At 53.6% G+C, this 14,237-nt stretch overlaps 2 protein-coding genes across 2 annotated transcripts; one reads left to right on the top strand and one right to left on the bottom strand.

Annotated features, from left to right (window-relative positions):
* The first annotated feature begins 3,651 nt into the window (after positions 1–3,651).
* LOC146597366 (embryonic pepsinogen-like) lies at positions 3,652–6,865 on the top strand. The gene is made up of 9 exons (XM_085302309.1): positions 3,652–3,703; positions 3,989–4,161; positions 4,436–4,547; positions 4,960–5,029; positions 5,064–5,124; positions 5,302–5,501; positions 5,996–6,106; positions 6,380–6,527; positions 6,607–6,865. Exons 1-9 carry the CDS (start codon positions 3,652–3,654, stop codon positions 6,826–6,828), a joined length of 1,149 nt encoding a protein of 382 aa, XP_085158435.1. The 3' UTR covers positions 6,829–6,865.
* A 5,589-nt stretch (positions 6,866–12,454) lies between these two features.
* KCNA10 (potassium voltage-gated channel subfamily A member 10) lies at positions 12,455–14,005 on the bottom strand. The gene has a single exon (XM_085302308.1). The coding sequence runs from the start codon at positions 14,003–14,005 to the stop codon at positions 12,455–12,457; it is 1,551 nt and encodes a 516-aa protein (XP_085158434.1).
* Between the last annotated feature and the right edge of the window lie 232 nt (positions 14,006–14,237).

The raw sequence follows: 14,237 nt of genomic DNA, 5'->3' as shown, positions 1-14,237 counted from the left end.
CGGACGGCGGCTCGGCGGGGCCGAAAGACCTCCCCGCGCGACCGCAGGCTCGAGTCAACCCCAGGCAGCGCTTTGGCACCCCGAAAAACCTGCCCCCCCTCGCCCCCCGGTGGTCACCCCGCGCCTGGGAGCCTCGCGGTGCTTCTCGGCACCCAGAGCGCTGTGCACTGCTGGGAACCGCTGCAAACACCTGGGGGAGTTGGAGCAGAACAGCCTTTTTTCCCCCGAATTTTTCCTTTTTTTCCTTTTCCTTTTCCTTTTCCTTTTCCTTTTCCTTTTCCTTTTCCTTTTCCTTTCTTTTTTTCTTTTTTGGCACAAAAATCTCTGCTGCCTGGATGGTGGCAGCGGCGACGGGTGCAGGGAGCTGCGGCTGGGTGCTGCGTGCCGCTGGTGCTGGGCTAACTGGGAGCACTGGTGCTGCCAGCACTAGGCAAGTGCTGGCGGGGCTTCGGCAGCGAGGAGGAGGAGGAGGGTGATTTACAGCAAGTGAAGCTCCACGATGCTAACAAAGCCTCTCCCAACGTTGCCACTTGATGCAGCTTGGCTTGTCAGGTTGGAAAATTAAAATATTGTTGGTAGGGCAGGTGAAGCGCAGCGATCTCCGTGTTTCTCCCGTGYTAGTACTGGGGGAGCCGCAGGCGCAGCCCCGTTCCTGTGCAAACAGGTCTCTTAGCCCCCCAGCTGGGCTCAGCGCTGCCCGCCTGAGAGCAGCGTCTCCGTGGCCAAGACGGCCCTGGCTTGGCAATAGCCTTTCCCAGGATTTTTTTTTCCCCCCRCCTTGGGAAACGAGGCTGAGCGAAAATGCACGTAGCCTGTCGCAGGCAGCCCCCGGGGTCTGCGACTTCGCTGCCCCTCGGGGACCTTTGGAAGGAAACGACCCCGAACAAGCTGGTTTCAGGCCATTCCCTGCACTGAGATTTCAGTGTTTCTGGGTGAAGTGAGGGGATTTTGCAGGGTTGGCGGTGATTAATCCAAGATCGGGGGGGTGAGACCTCGCTGAAGCAGCAGAACCAGCAAGAACAGCTGCCGATTCCAAAGAATTGCTCTTCGCCAGCGGAGAAAATTGCCAGGCTATTTTTAGCATGCCAGCTAATTCAATATATAGGCAATTTAGCAGCTTGTGGAGAAAATCTGCCAGCAGCAGCAAAGCCCCACTAGACGTCTCGGGGTCAGAGCATCTCCCTGAGTGTGGGCTGAAAATGTGCAGTTTTCCATCACCCCCGATGCCCCAATTTGCAATCGCAACCGCTGTTCTGCAGCGCTTCGGGCTTTGCAGCCCCCCCGGCCGGGGAACCCCGTTAGCCTGGTGGGCCGAGACCTCGCCGCGGCGTTGCCAGCGAAAGGTTTCGCCGCCGTCGGAGCAGGGTGGGGGAATGAAAAKATTTCCCACCAAAACTCCAGCCCTGAGTTGGATCCGGCTTGATTCGGCGTGGTTTTGCTGAAGGATGTCGAGCGAGGAGCGACACTCTGCGCGAAAGGTCGCCGTGGCTGCGACAGCGCAGCGCCGAGCGGGCGGCAGGATTCATTGCAAACCGTAAATCGATGTCGCTGCACGTTATATTCCGATATAAACTTACTCTCACTGCTGAAAAATATCTTATTCCCTTGCTGCTCTCCTGTTCTTACGAACGAATAGAGCCGAGTCTCTTTCTGCAGGATATTCATCACCGACCCCGCTTTATTCCGGGCTGAATACATATTTTTTTATGTATTTTGCTTTGGCTGAATAGTCAAAAACTCTTAGGTTGATTCTTATGCACATCAGTCAAGGGTAAATATACATGTCTATAGGTACGCTCGCAAAATCCAGCTGTCTCGGCTTAACTGAAGAATAACCCTCGGTGACTGCTGAGGGTGGGATGATTGCTTTCTCTGTATTGATTTCTCCCTCCTTTGGTGCTTTGTTAATATTTCTGCCTCTGCCTCCTGCTGCTGCTGCCGCCCTTGCAGCGCTGCGCCGTCATCGCGGGGGTAAGTCGGGGGCGCCCCGGAAACCGGGCRGCGGGCCCCCAGCGCCCCCAGTGCYGCGCAGTGATTTGTGCCGCCCTCCCCTTTTATCCCCCAAAGCGCTTCTCATTTCTGCTGGTTTACCTTAAAACTGTCCTTTTAAAAAATTATTATTATTTTATCTTTTTTCTTTTAGCAATGCATGCGGGGATTTTGCCAGCACCCGACTTAGCGATTCGCCTTTTGGTCCCAAATTGCGGGGGCAGCACCCGGGAAGCCCGTGCGAGCCGCGAGGGATGCTGACGTGACCTGCGGTCTCTGCTTCCAGCACAAGCTTTAAACTGTAAAGAGATGGAAAATTAACTCCCTGCCCCTTCCACCCCTCTTATTTGCRGCGAGCTCCCAAGAAAAAGAGATGGAAAAGTTAGGTGTGCCTTTCGCTGTTCGCTTCGGGGTTTTTTGCAGGAGTTTATTACTTGCTCTTTCACTTTTCTTCCTTCAGCAAGTCCGTATCGTTCCCGAGTATCGCTCCGGAATCTGCTTTTTTTCCTGGGTTTCTTTTCTCTGTGCAATTCCAATACGGCTTTCAGGGAAWTGGGAAAATTCTGGATGCTTCCCAGCAGGGAAAACCCCTTGCGGGGGTCCCCTGGAGTACGTGAACAGGGGGGAGCAGGCGCCCGAGCCGCCGCTTTATCCTTKTCCCTTCCAAATTAAGATAAATCCTTAGGAAGGAGGGAAATACCAGGATGCAAAGCAGCAGGTTAAAATCTTGTCCTAGTGGGTTGAACGTACCTTTGGGGCTCGGCGTTTTGCTGATAGAGAGGGGGGGGAAAAAAAGGGAGTTCGTTTCAGACCCGTCTCCGTTAAGCCCCCCACGCAGAACCGGAGATAAATTCTCGGGATTTCAGTCGCTTTTGGTATTTTCTTGCCCAAAGGGAGAAGCGCCCGGAGAAGGCGCGKTTTAACCGCAGCCGAAGAGGACGGGGAGGGAGCGGGGCAGAGGGATGAGCGATGAGCAGGGAGATCACACCAGCAGCCGGCGTGGAGCTGGGGGGGGGGGGAGGAAACCAGGCACGGAGCGGGGAAGGCGGCGGGCGGCCGGCGCGCTGCAGGGTCCCCTTTCCCGCGGGCCCTTCGCGCCTGCCTTGCCCGGGGGGGTTTGCAGCGATCACGGTGCGGGGGGGGGACGAAACGTTTGCCCGCGGCCTCACGTGTGCACGCTCGCTGCACGCTCCACMGCCTTGCACACGTGCCCGGGCGCTGAGCGGGGCCAGCGCTCACTAATTCTCCCCTCCTTGTCCCCCCCCCTCCAAATTTACTCCAGGGATCTGCGAAGCTGGCGGCTCGCTGGTGTTTGCAACGGGATGGCCAATTCCCAAACACAGGAATGGGCAGCTCCCGGCCGCTCCGGGTTTGTGCAAACGCCTGGGCAKGGAGCGGGTGGATGACGGGGGGCGCGAGGGCAGATGCTCGCGGGTCGCCTCCTCGTCCCCCCCCCCCGGCTCCGCGGAAGGCAAAGCCAGCCCGCGCCAAAACCGYGCGATCCCAAGCGGAGCGGCCGCCCGCGGAGCGTCCCACCAGGCCACCGGGCGCCGTGTTGCCGTTGGCGGCCGCTGTCCCCGCAGGGGGTCCGTCCCGGCCGCCCTTGCCGCCGGCGGGCTACGTAAGCCGCGGGACGTCGGCAGCCGCGGCCCCGCCGTCACGATGCGCCCGCTCGCGCTTCTCTGCGCCGCCCTCGCCCTCGCCGGCCGCGCGAGCCTGGGAAAAGCCGCCCCGGGGGCTGCGGAGGCGGCGGCTCGTGCAGGCTCCCCCGCGAGCCGCGTCCGGAGCCCGAGCCGCGCTGCCCCCGGGCAGGGCCGTGGCTCCGCTTTCCAGAGCTGCTTTGGGGATTTGCAGAAGCACCGGTGATTCAGGGTTTTGGGGGTCCGGTATTGGCTGCTTTTGCGTTAAAGTTGGAGCTGTSAAATGCTGCTTGCAGGATCTGGAAGCAGCAAAATCCTGGATAACTCCTTTTTTTATTCCTTCTTCTTCTTGGTGCATCCCAGGATTCCCTTGCAAAGAGGGAAGGAGCTGCGGGACATCCTCAGGGAGAAAGGGTTACTGCCACACTTCTTCCAGCACCACCAGTACGATGTTGGCACCAAATTCCCCCACGCTTTTCCCCAGGTGCTTGAAGTGGCCACCGAGCCTCTGCTGAACTCCTTGGACATGAGTGCCGGCTTTGCCCCGGGGCACTTCGCGGGATTCCCGTCCCTGTGTCGGGGCAAAGCCCCCTGGGGAGCTGAGTCGCTCAGCTTGATGGGGGTGGAAGGACTCAGGTCCCCGCGTCCTCAGTGAGCGCGTGAACCGTTAGGMTGCTCCGTAACGGAGCTGGCACGGGGCTGAGCTTGGTGGCTCAACTTTGTGAAAGATGGAGCCATCAGGCAGCTCCAGGCCCCTGYTTCATACTTTGAAAGCAAACGCTGGTCCTGCTGCCCCACAGGTGGAGTATTATGGGACCGTCTCCATCGGCACGCCGCCGCAGGAGTTCACCGTGGTGTTCGATACTGGCTCCTCCAACCTCTGGGTCCCTTCGGTCTGCTGCCGCAGCCCCGCTTGCCGTAAGTAGCTGCGGGCAAGGCTCCCGGCACCAACCACGCTGACAGCCCAGCACTACCAACCTTAAAATTACATTTAAAGGCCTGGCATGATCAGGCCTGAAGCTCGCGGTGATGCCACCAGGGGAAGGGAGGCCCACAGCTGGCGTAATAGCCAGACCTCACAGCCTGTGCAACAAATTCGGTGCCTCAGTTTCCCTGTGCACCCAAGGGGGTGAYAGAGGATCCCTGGTGTTAAGATGCTGGAGTAGGAGCAGAAACATATTGGGAACCGTCACAGCTACATCGTTGCTGAAAGCAGGCTAATAAATGGCCGGTCCACACAGCAGTTTAGCGGGGTGCTTACTTCCACACTTCCTGCACATTTCAGCCTTGCTTCAATGCTCTTAATCCTTGGTTTCCCCTTACCTTGCAGAGAACCACCAGACATTTAACCCGTCAAACTCTTCCACCTACAAGAGCACAAGCCAGAGCCTGTCCATCCAGTATGGCACTGGCAGCATGGAGCACAAGCCAGAGCCTGTCCATCCAGTATGGCACTGGCAGCATGGAGGGTGTCGTGGGCTCTGACACTGTCACTGTAAGTCACCTGTGGCCCTTGCACCTCGCAGGGGCTGGATTCTCATGGTGGCACCCCTAGGTGGGACCTGCTGTGTCTGCTCCTCGCTATCCAGGGATYACACCTATTCCTGCTGCCGTATTGCAATGGTCTTTCCAGCTTGGTTGTCAGCTCATGGCAGCCTTGACTTTTCCCCAGGTGGCCTCCCTGGTGGACACCAACCAGCTCTTCAGCTTGAGCACCACCGAGCCAGGCAAATTCTTCATCTTCGTCAAATTTGATGCGATCCTGGGCTTAGGCTACCCAAGTCTGGCCACCAATGAGATCATGCCAGTCTTTGATAACATGATGAAGGAGGGCTTGGTGGAGCAGAACCTCTTTTCCGTCTACCTGTCCCAGTAAGCAGCACTGGCTCCCATGAGATTGGAATGGTTTCACTGGCATCRTTATGTCTGCTGCTGCTTCTCTATCCTGTTGCTGCTGCCTTCTGGCTGCTGTCTCCAAAATATCTCAGTATGTAAGGGCAGGGGTGCTCTTGGCCAGTGTGTCATTCTCTGGCCACCAGAATCTTTGGGGAATTTTGCACTCTTTTTGGTTTGTTGGGGGAATGTCTCTGGTTTCCAGCCAGCCACATGCCTCTGCTACAATTCCTCTTTTCCCTCTGCTACAATTCCTCTTTTCCCTTTCCCTGGGCCCGAAGGACCTGGCATTTGTACTGTCACACAGATGATTCACCAATGCTCAGTAATGAGGAAGGGACCAGATGTGACTGTGCCATCACAGACAGTGTTTTTCCCCCCAGGACTGCAGGCCCCGCTGTTTCGAGCTAACTAACTGCCTCAAAGCTGCATGATAAACCTGGGGCTGTTTTTTTCTTTTGTGCATCATCCAGAGAGACAACAGGGAGCRTCGTCATCTTCGGTGGAGTCAATGAATCCTACTTCACCGGCCCCATCAACTGGATCCCTGTCTCTTACCAAGGTTACTGGCAAATCTCCATGGACAGGTAACGCAACAGCTCTGCTCATTTATGCTCGTTTCTAACCCACCCAACGAGCCTGACCCAAGACCATCAACATCAGGGGCCTTCTGCCAGTGTCTAATGCCCCATAGCTGTGGGATGCAGAAGGCCAGAGGGAGGAAATGCCTACATACCGCTGCAATTCCTACCAGAAATGGAAATGCCTTGGGACTCAGTCTAGTTCCAAATCACCTTTAGCACCCAACCAGTTGTTTAACGGCCCTGTGCTTTGTTTGTTCCCTCCCTCCCTGCTGCCGGGGTCATCGTGGATGGCCAGGAGGTTGCATGCAGTGGTGGCTGCCCAGCCATCGTTGACACCGGCACGTCCTTTGTGGCTGGGCCATCTTCAGGCATCGGTAACATCCAGAGYGCAATCGGGGCCACTCCAGGCACATATGGGCAGGTGAGAGCACCCGGTGCTCTCAGGGAGCTGGTTACTTCTTATCAGCTGTTCTGTACCTGGSAGCCTCTTTCCTCTGCAGTACAACGTGAACTGCAACTACATTGGTGCCATGCCCGACATCGTCTTTGTCATCAGCGGAGTTCAGTACCCCGTGTCCGCCTCGGCTTACACGGAGCAGTTAAGGGGGGACTTCCAGAACACCTCTGGGAACCTCTGGATCCTGGGAGATGTCTTCATCAGGGTGTACTACAGCATCTTTGACCGAGCCAACAACCGAGTTGGATTGGCCAAGGCTATTTAGCTCCGCCATGATGCCAGTGGTGCCATGGCTTCATCGCTCAACCAGACCACAACCATATTTATCAGGTAGTAGGGCCTTAGTAATGAGAGATTCTCTCCTGTACATAATCTTACTGCTGGTGACACCCTCTCTGGCACATGAATAAATTGATCACTGATGATTCAGAGTTGGTGGCAGCACCTTTATTTGTGATAAAACAGTAAGAATTAGGAAGGAAGGGTTACAGACGTGCTGCTTCATTTCTCTTTGGCCAACACAGCAAGACTTACTTTGGCCTTTAGGAGCTGAAGTCTTGCGTAGTGGTGGCTAAATAAGGGGTTCCTTAGAAAGTCAAAGTTGACTCTTACATTRGGGCTGTGTCAACTGGCCAAAAAATGGGAAGAAAAAACAGATCTCCACCTGGGGAGAAGAGGGAAAGAGGATAAATTCACCTGCCCAATGAGGTCCCTGTAGACCCACRTTCACGTCCCACCAGTGGGTCATCCAGCGACTCCCCATCCCTCGCTTGGGGCTAGGTTAGCCAAGGCACCTCCCATCCCAGAGCCCCGTTTCATCTGTGCGCACACCAAAACCTGCCCAGCGCCCTCCCGACGTGGCCGAACCCCCTCCGACCCCCTGCACGGTCTCCRTTAGACCTCGCTCAGGGCAGAGAGTCAGCGATGCCCCGCGGGCTGCCAGGGGCCAAGGCGCGCAGCGCGAGCTGGCGGGCTGACCCAACGCCTGCCATCCCGTCGCAAAGCATCTGCAGGAGCGGATGTCCGGCTGATCCCTGTCTTGCTTCAATTTCTGCAGTTCAGAGCAGGGTGTTTATACTTAAATTGTGATTCTTTACAGAGAAAACACCCAGGGTCCCTTTTTCAGCACCGGACTAGTCTGTGCTCAGAGACAACCAGTAAGAGCCTGAAAACACCAACTCTATCAGTTTGCTTCCTCAGTTACAGTCTTTACTACTGGGAAAGAAAAATGCTAAAATATTTATTTTATGACCATTTTCCCCTGCAATGATCAGGAGAGTTCCTTCCCTGATTTTGCTTCATTTCTTTAAAGCAGCAGCTCCCGTTTTTTAATGAAAATTACCTCCATCCCTATAAAACCACATTAAAAATGAAGGATGCGTCTTTCCTCCAGAGCAGCTTGTTCTCTCCAGGAGGCCGTTAGAGAAATCCAAGAGTCTCTGCTGCTGCTTAATTTCTGCTGTGCTCAGGGATAAGGGGATATTGGCATTAATTTTCATTAAATGAGGCTATGTTGCTCATGGGACCTGCAGATCGCTTACCCCGGTGGGGCCAGCTCAGGAGGATGCAGAGCATCAGTGACCAGCCAGGCACTGGGGAGATGGTTTCTAGCAGGGGTGTTAAACGCTGCGGTGGGTTTGCCTTAAACAAGCCCTGACTTGGAGAGAAAAATTTAGCCGAGGCTGAGCTTAGCCCATCAAATCGCAGGACTTGCTCTTGGGAGCAGCAGGGGAGGTCTGGGTGCTCGGGGTCAGCAGCGAATTTCTCGCTTCTCCCCCCCTGCGAAAGCTGCTCCCTCTYGCAGCCGGCGAGATGCAAGTACAGGAGGTGGGATGTGGGAAACGCTGTGATTTATCCTCGCCGACTGCCTGAGCTCAGACAGCCCGGGCACGCAATAAAGAAATAAATCAGCTAAAAGCTTTGAAACATTAATTGGAGGTGGGAGGACATGCATGCCGTGGAACGGTCTATGGCCAGGGATACGTCTAGCCTGGAGTGCCATCTCGTGGCTGCCGTGCCAAGAACTGCTGCCCATGGTGGGATCCCACAAAGACCAGGTGGGTTTTCCCAGATCGTCCTCTCCATTTCCCAGGTGGGAAACTGTGCTCAGAGCTCGTATATCCCTGCGGATATATTCGGCAGCCAAATTGCGCGGTGTGGCTTCCAAGGCCATCTCCAACGCACCGCTGGCTGGGTGTGCAGTATTGTACAGCGCCGTGCACACGAAGGGGTGCAGGAGCCTCTGAAGCAGCCCCAGCGCTGGGCGCACGTGGCTCCAGGTCACCCACGAGGTGTTACAACGTGCAGCATGAGACCATACTTTCTCCGGCTGCAACCTCCTCCCGAGCAGCTTGATAGTTTTTCTGCCCAATTAGTTCACCAATTTAAGAATTTAATCAGATGAAACATCTTGATTTCTCCAAGAAATTGCTAGCTTCACCGCGATGCTAATAAACTCAATTTCTCAACATTAAATGTGCTAAATTAAAGTCTCGGCAGCTTATCCCCCCCACCCTCGTGGGGCACGTGGGGGTTCAGGCTGGCTGAAGCGAAAAAGCTGGTGGGCGAGAGGCAAGGGCAGCACCTCGGATCAGAGCATCCGTCTCGGCTCCCGGCTTAGAGCCACGCAAGGCAGCGGCATGCGGGTGCCCGGGGCTTTCTTGGAGATTTCAGTTAGAAAAAGGAGGGGAACAAACATTTAAACTTGCTCTGAGGATTAAAAAAAAAAAAAAAAAAAAAAAAAAAAAAAAAAAAAAAAAAAAACAAAAAAAAAAAAAAAAAAAGCCAAGACACTGTTYGGACAAAGCCAAGATGTTTCTTTTTCTTCTCCATGGCAATATAAAATCTCCAGGGGGAGTTCAGCCATATGCCTGCTTGCTAGAGGCCATGAGTGATTTGCTCGTTAGGGCTTGACTCAAGATCCACGCAGCTAATGAGCTGTTCATTGAGTTCCTTGAGCTTTGAGTCTATTTTGAGGGAGATACTACGCTGCAGATTGTGCTGGAAATGTGTTTYCTAGTAGGTTTTTATCAAGCGCCAGTTGAGCGTTGACACTGAGTATTCGTTCAGGTTTCCTCTCGTTCACTTTAGGGTAAATCAGAAGTTCTCTAGTGTGTTTGAGGAGGATTAACGCTTCTGGCCTCATCAGCCACAGCAGAGATCAGGGAACCGGGGCCGTTGCCCTGCGAACGGGCTTTAGATGCTTGGTCTCCTGCTACAGGCGGCAGCAGGTCCTGTTTATGGCTGAAATTGGAGCAACCACCGTGTGAGTTTGCAGGTGGAAACCAGCCCCAGCTGCTGGTGAGCTCGCTCCAGCTGTGCAGCCTGCGCCCCAGCTGGGCTGCAAATACGCCGGATCCTATCACATGGCACAACCCGTCCGTTCTCAGCAGGATTACATGCCGAGGCCAGCACGATACTTCAGGATGGCCACGTGCAGGGATGCTCTGAGGCCAGACCCAGGCCCTAGAAATCCCAGACCTTGCAAAGGTGATGCCAACAGACCTGGGTGGAAGCAGAGCCGTGGCCAGCGAGAGCCCGCAGCAGGCAGATCTGGAGCGCGAAGCTTTGCGATTTCTCACTGCACAACTCGTATGCACCATTCCCGCTCATGGACTGGCTTCTGCTGTGCATGGAGCTGCACAGCACCAAGAATGAAAAGATGGGCCCGAATAAATATGATTTTCTGCATGCCACACTTTGAGGCATCTATTTTATTTGAGAATAAAGCTTACAAGTTAATAAGATTCAGGTTGCTCATCCTTCCCGCCGTCCATCCCTTGATCCACCCACCCCTCCCTTCTTCTCTCCCTCCAAGCACCCCTATTTGAGGCCCTGCTTTGCTAAGGGAGCAGGAGCAGTGAGCATACCACAACAAGCAGGCTGAATATTTTCCGGTCCAAACCTATTCACCAGGATTATTCATGACCAGTTCCCAAAGGATAAATGCCAAAAGTGCTTCCACTTTGATAGATGGGGAAGGGAGTTTAAAAAAAAAGAATAAAAGAACATCAAATGTTCAATAGTTTTTAGAGAGGAGGGAGAAAGAATAAAGAACCTGCTAGGAAAAAAAAAAGGAGCGGCATGTAGGTGTGCAGGAAGGTGATGAGGAGCGAGTGGCGCAGAGCTGGGGGGATCTCAGCCCTGCTGCTCTCCAGCTGTGCCCAGCTGTGCCTCCTGCCTCCTCCAGCCATCCCTGCAGAGGGACAGGGATGCTGGGACCTCTCCCACACTGGAACAAGGTGGGAAGGAGGTTAAATAGCTCCTGGGCCGCCTCCTCCTGTCCAAGATGATGGTCTGTGGGTTGCTGCGGATAGAGTGAGGAAGAGAGTGGTAGTAGGGAGTGGGGAAACCTGGAGGAGAGTAGGTGAAAGGGAGAATTGTCCCAGAGTCCAAATCTCTCCAGCAGGAGCTGTGCTTATGTTCCCCATCCATCATCTTCCTGGGGTGCGAAAGGTCTCGTTGCAGGGAGACCATCCACAAAAAGAAAAATCCAAATCAAAAATCCCRGAGCAGAACTGGCAGGAGCTTTGCACCAGAGCTGGCGGCAATGCAAGATTTCTGCCACAGGGAAAATCCCAACAAGCTCGAACTCACTTTCCATCAGATCAGGAATAAAAAAAAAGAAAGAAAAAAAAAAGCCATCTTTCACAGCTCCTTTCTGAATGAAATCGCAAGCCATTGTGAACAAGATGTGCTGGCACACTGCGTAATGAGAATGTCAAACCTTTAGGAGATGAGACATCCGATGTAACAGATGTGGGATATAAAAGCGGATGTGTAGACACTGCATGAGAAACTGTGATTTTAATGCAAGCAGAAACATTAAAAAAGCCAACTGAAACAGCGAAACTGGAACGAAATGTTTTTGTCGGAGGAAAACCTGCTGGCATTAGAGGAACRGAAAGCGATCGGCAAGATGATCCGTTTCTGTTTTCTCCCGTCAAAAACGTCCATGGGAATTTGCACATTTCRGAGAAAACAGAAGTGCCTTTTGCAAGGGAGAGCCGAGCTGTCGCAAAACGTCAGTGCACATTACTCTGCGCCCCGCTTGCAGGGGCAGGAGTGGCACCAAAAGTCGCAAGGTCACAGCGCCTCGTCTCCAAGGACGTTTGTGCCCCTGAGTCAAACGTCCACTTGTTTTAGGAAAAAAAACCCCACCTTCCCTCGCTCAGAGTCCAGCTCTTCCATCAGAAACCCCACTGGGCATCGGGCCGCGGCGCCCCGTGGCCGCGTCATCCTGGTAGGTCCCCATCTCTCTCTTCCTAATCCCCCCAACGGCCTCATCCGGCACTGCCCGCCCTGCTGTGCCAACCAAGAACCTATCCAGCTACAAAAAAACTTCTGAATATTTGTTTTACCAGCTTATTTTTCAGCCAGATCAGTYCCGGATCTGGGAGCTGCTCAGATCTCCAGATCCGAAGTGGCAGCTGGGGAGGAAATATTTGAGATGGATTAAGCAGCTCTGTCAGCAGAATCGTGATCGATGGTTTTCAAAAAGCAAGGAGCTGGGCCCCTCTTCACCTCTAGAGAGGTGAGTGGCCCTGGGCAAATCATTTCACTTCTTTTTGGCCTTGATTCCCCGTCTATAATGGGGAGAAATCTCTATGTATGCTCCAGTGGGGAATTCCTCTCTGATGTCATGACCAGAGAAGCTAAATGTCAAGCAGATGAGCATCAAATAATAAAAAACAGACTGATGAGCAGGGAAGAGAGATAAGAAAGATGGTATTTATTTGAACAGCCGCAGGAAATCAGAGATTGAAAAATGTCTTAAAAAAAAAAAAAAAAAGCAGCACATTCGGTTAAAAAAGATTACAGCGTGTAGACGTTTTATACCTTAGGTGGCAAATCCCATCTCATAGCGCCCAGACCCATCACGGTCACGACCATCATTTTTTCGCCTTGTCCCGAGGGTAAGCCCCATTGGTTTTATTCAGTGACTCCATGCTGCCGGCTCCCGTCACCACGCTCGAGAGTATTCGCTCTACCTCCCCCGGCAGAATTTGTTTCTCTTCGTTCTCTGTCTCCCTGTGGTAGAAATAGTTGAAGTTCGAGACGATGACGGGGACRGGAAGCGCAATGGTCAATACCCCTGCAATAGCACACAGCGTTCCCACGATCTTCCCACCCAACGTGGTTGGGCACATGTCTCCGTAGCCGACGGTCGTCATCGTGACCACGGCCCACCAGAACCCATCGGGGATGCTGGAGAAATGAGACTGCGGCTCATCCACTTCCGCAAAGTAGATGGCACTGGAGAAGAGGATGACGCCAATAAAGAGGAAGAAGATGAGCAAGCCCAGCTCCCGCATGCTGGCCTTGAGGGTCTGCCCCAGGATCTGCAGGCCTTTGGAGTGCCGCGAGAGCTTGAAGATGCGGAAGACCCTGACCAGCCGGATGATCCGCAGGATGGCTAAGGACATATTCTGCTGCCCATTGAGTTCACTCTGCTGGATCAGCTCGGTGGTGAGCGTCACGAAGTAGGGGATGATGGACACAATGTCGATGATGTTCATGATGTTCCTGAAGAACTCGGTCTTGCTWGGGCACACAATGAACCGGACGAAGAGCTCAAAGGAAAACCAGATAATGCAGGCAGTCTCTATGACGAAGAACGGGTCTGTGAAGGTGCTGTGGGCTAGCAAGGTATCTGTCACATTCCTAGAAATCTCCTTGGGGGACTTAAACTCCCTTTCTTCCCTGAACTCCGGCAAGGTCTCCATGCAGAAGATGATGATGGAGATGACAATGACCAGGACGGAGACCAAAGCTACACCCCTGGCTGCACTGGAGCTTTCAGGGTACTCGAAGAGCAGCCAGAATTGCCTATGAAAGTCATTGGTTGGTAAGAGAGTCTCAGGGTCCTTGATGAACCCTTCATCCTCCCTGAACTGGTCCATGGCTTCATCACCCAGCTCATAGAAGGTGATTTCATCAGCAAAGACATCGATGGGGACATTGGCCGGGCGCCGGATTTTCCCACCGGACTGGTAGTAGTACAGGATCCCATCAAAACTGGGCCTGTTCCTATCGAAGAAATATTCATTCCTCATGGAGTCAAAGTAACGCATCCTCTTTTCTGGGTCCCCAAGCAAGGTCTCGGGAAACTGGTTGAGAGTCTTGAGCCGTGTCTCGAACCTCAGCCCAGCGATGTTGATGATGACACGCTGATCCCCTTCATCCATGCCCACCCGCTCCCCCACCAGGTGCTCACTGAACTCGGCCGAGAACCTGGAGAAAATGGTCTCATTGTTGGCGTTCTCGCTGTTGATGAGGATTCTCCAGTTGGAGAGGAGGTTGGCGCAGCTGGGATGGCCTTTCCGCGACTGGCTGGCAGGGCTGAGGTCGTTTGAATAACAGGGATCCTCCACGATCTGATCAGCGTTGTCAAAACTGACTAGTGCCACCTCCATCTCCTTCCAACTGGACACGTCCATCATATACTAATCAGATTAGCAGCATAAATCCCTGGGTCGGATACCAGCAGCTTGCGTTGTTCCCACGCTATGAGGATCTGTAAGTGAATGAAAAAGGAGACAGAGATGAATTGTGCATGCAGATTGCTTTTCTCAGCTGGAAAGAACAAAACGGATCTGAGGTCAGAAAAACAAAACTGGTACTTTTAATGAAAAAGCTAATTTCACTGACTGGCAAAAGCAGTAGAGTTCCAGC

The sequence above is a fragment of the Rhea americana genome, unplaced genomic scaffold (assembly GCF_003343005.1).
Source record: "Rhea americana isolate MKP2758 unplaced genomic scaffold, rheAme1 scaffold_189, whole genome shotgun sequence".
In the NCBI taxonomy this organism is placed as follows: domain Eukaryota; kingdom Metazoa; phylum Chordata; class Aves; order Rheiformes; family Rheidae; genus Rhea; species Rhea americana.
Note: the sequence above shows the minus strand (reverse complement) of the source record. Positions and strands in the feature narration are given on the sequence as shown.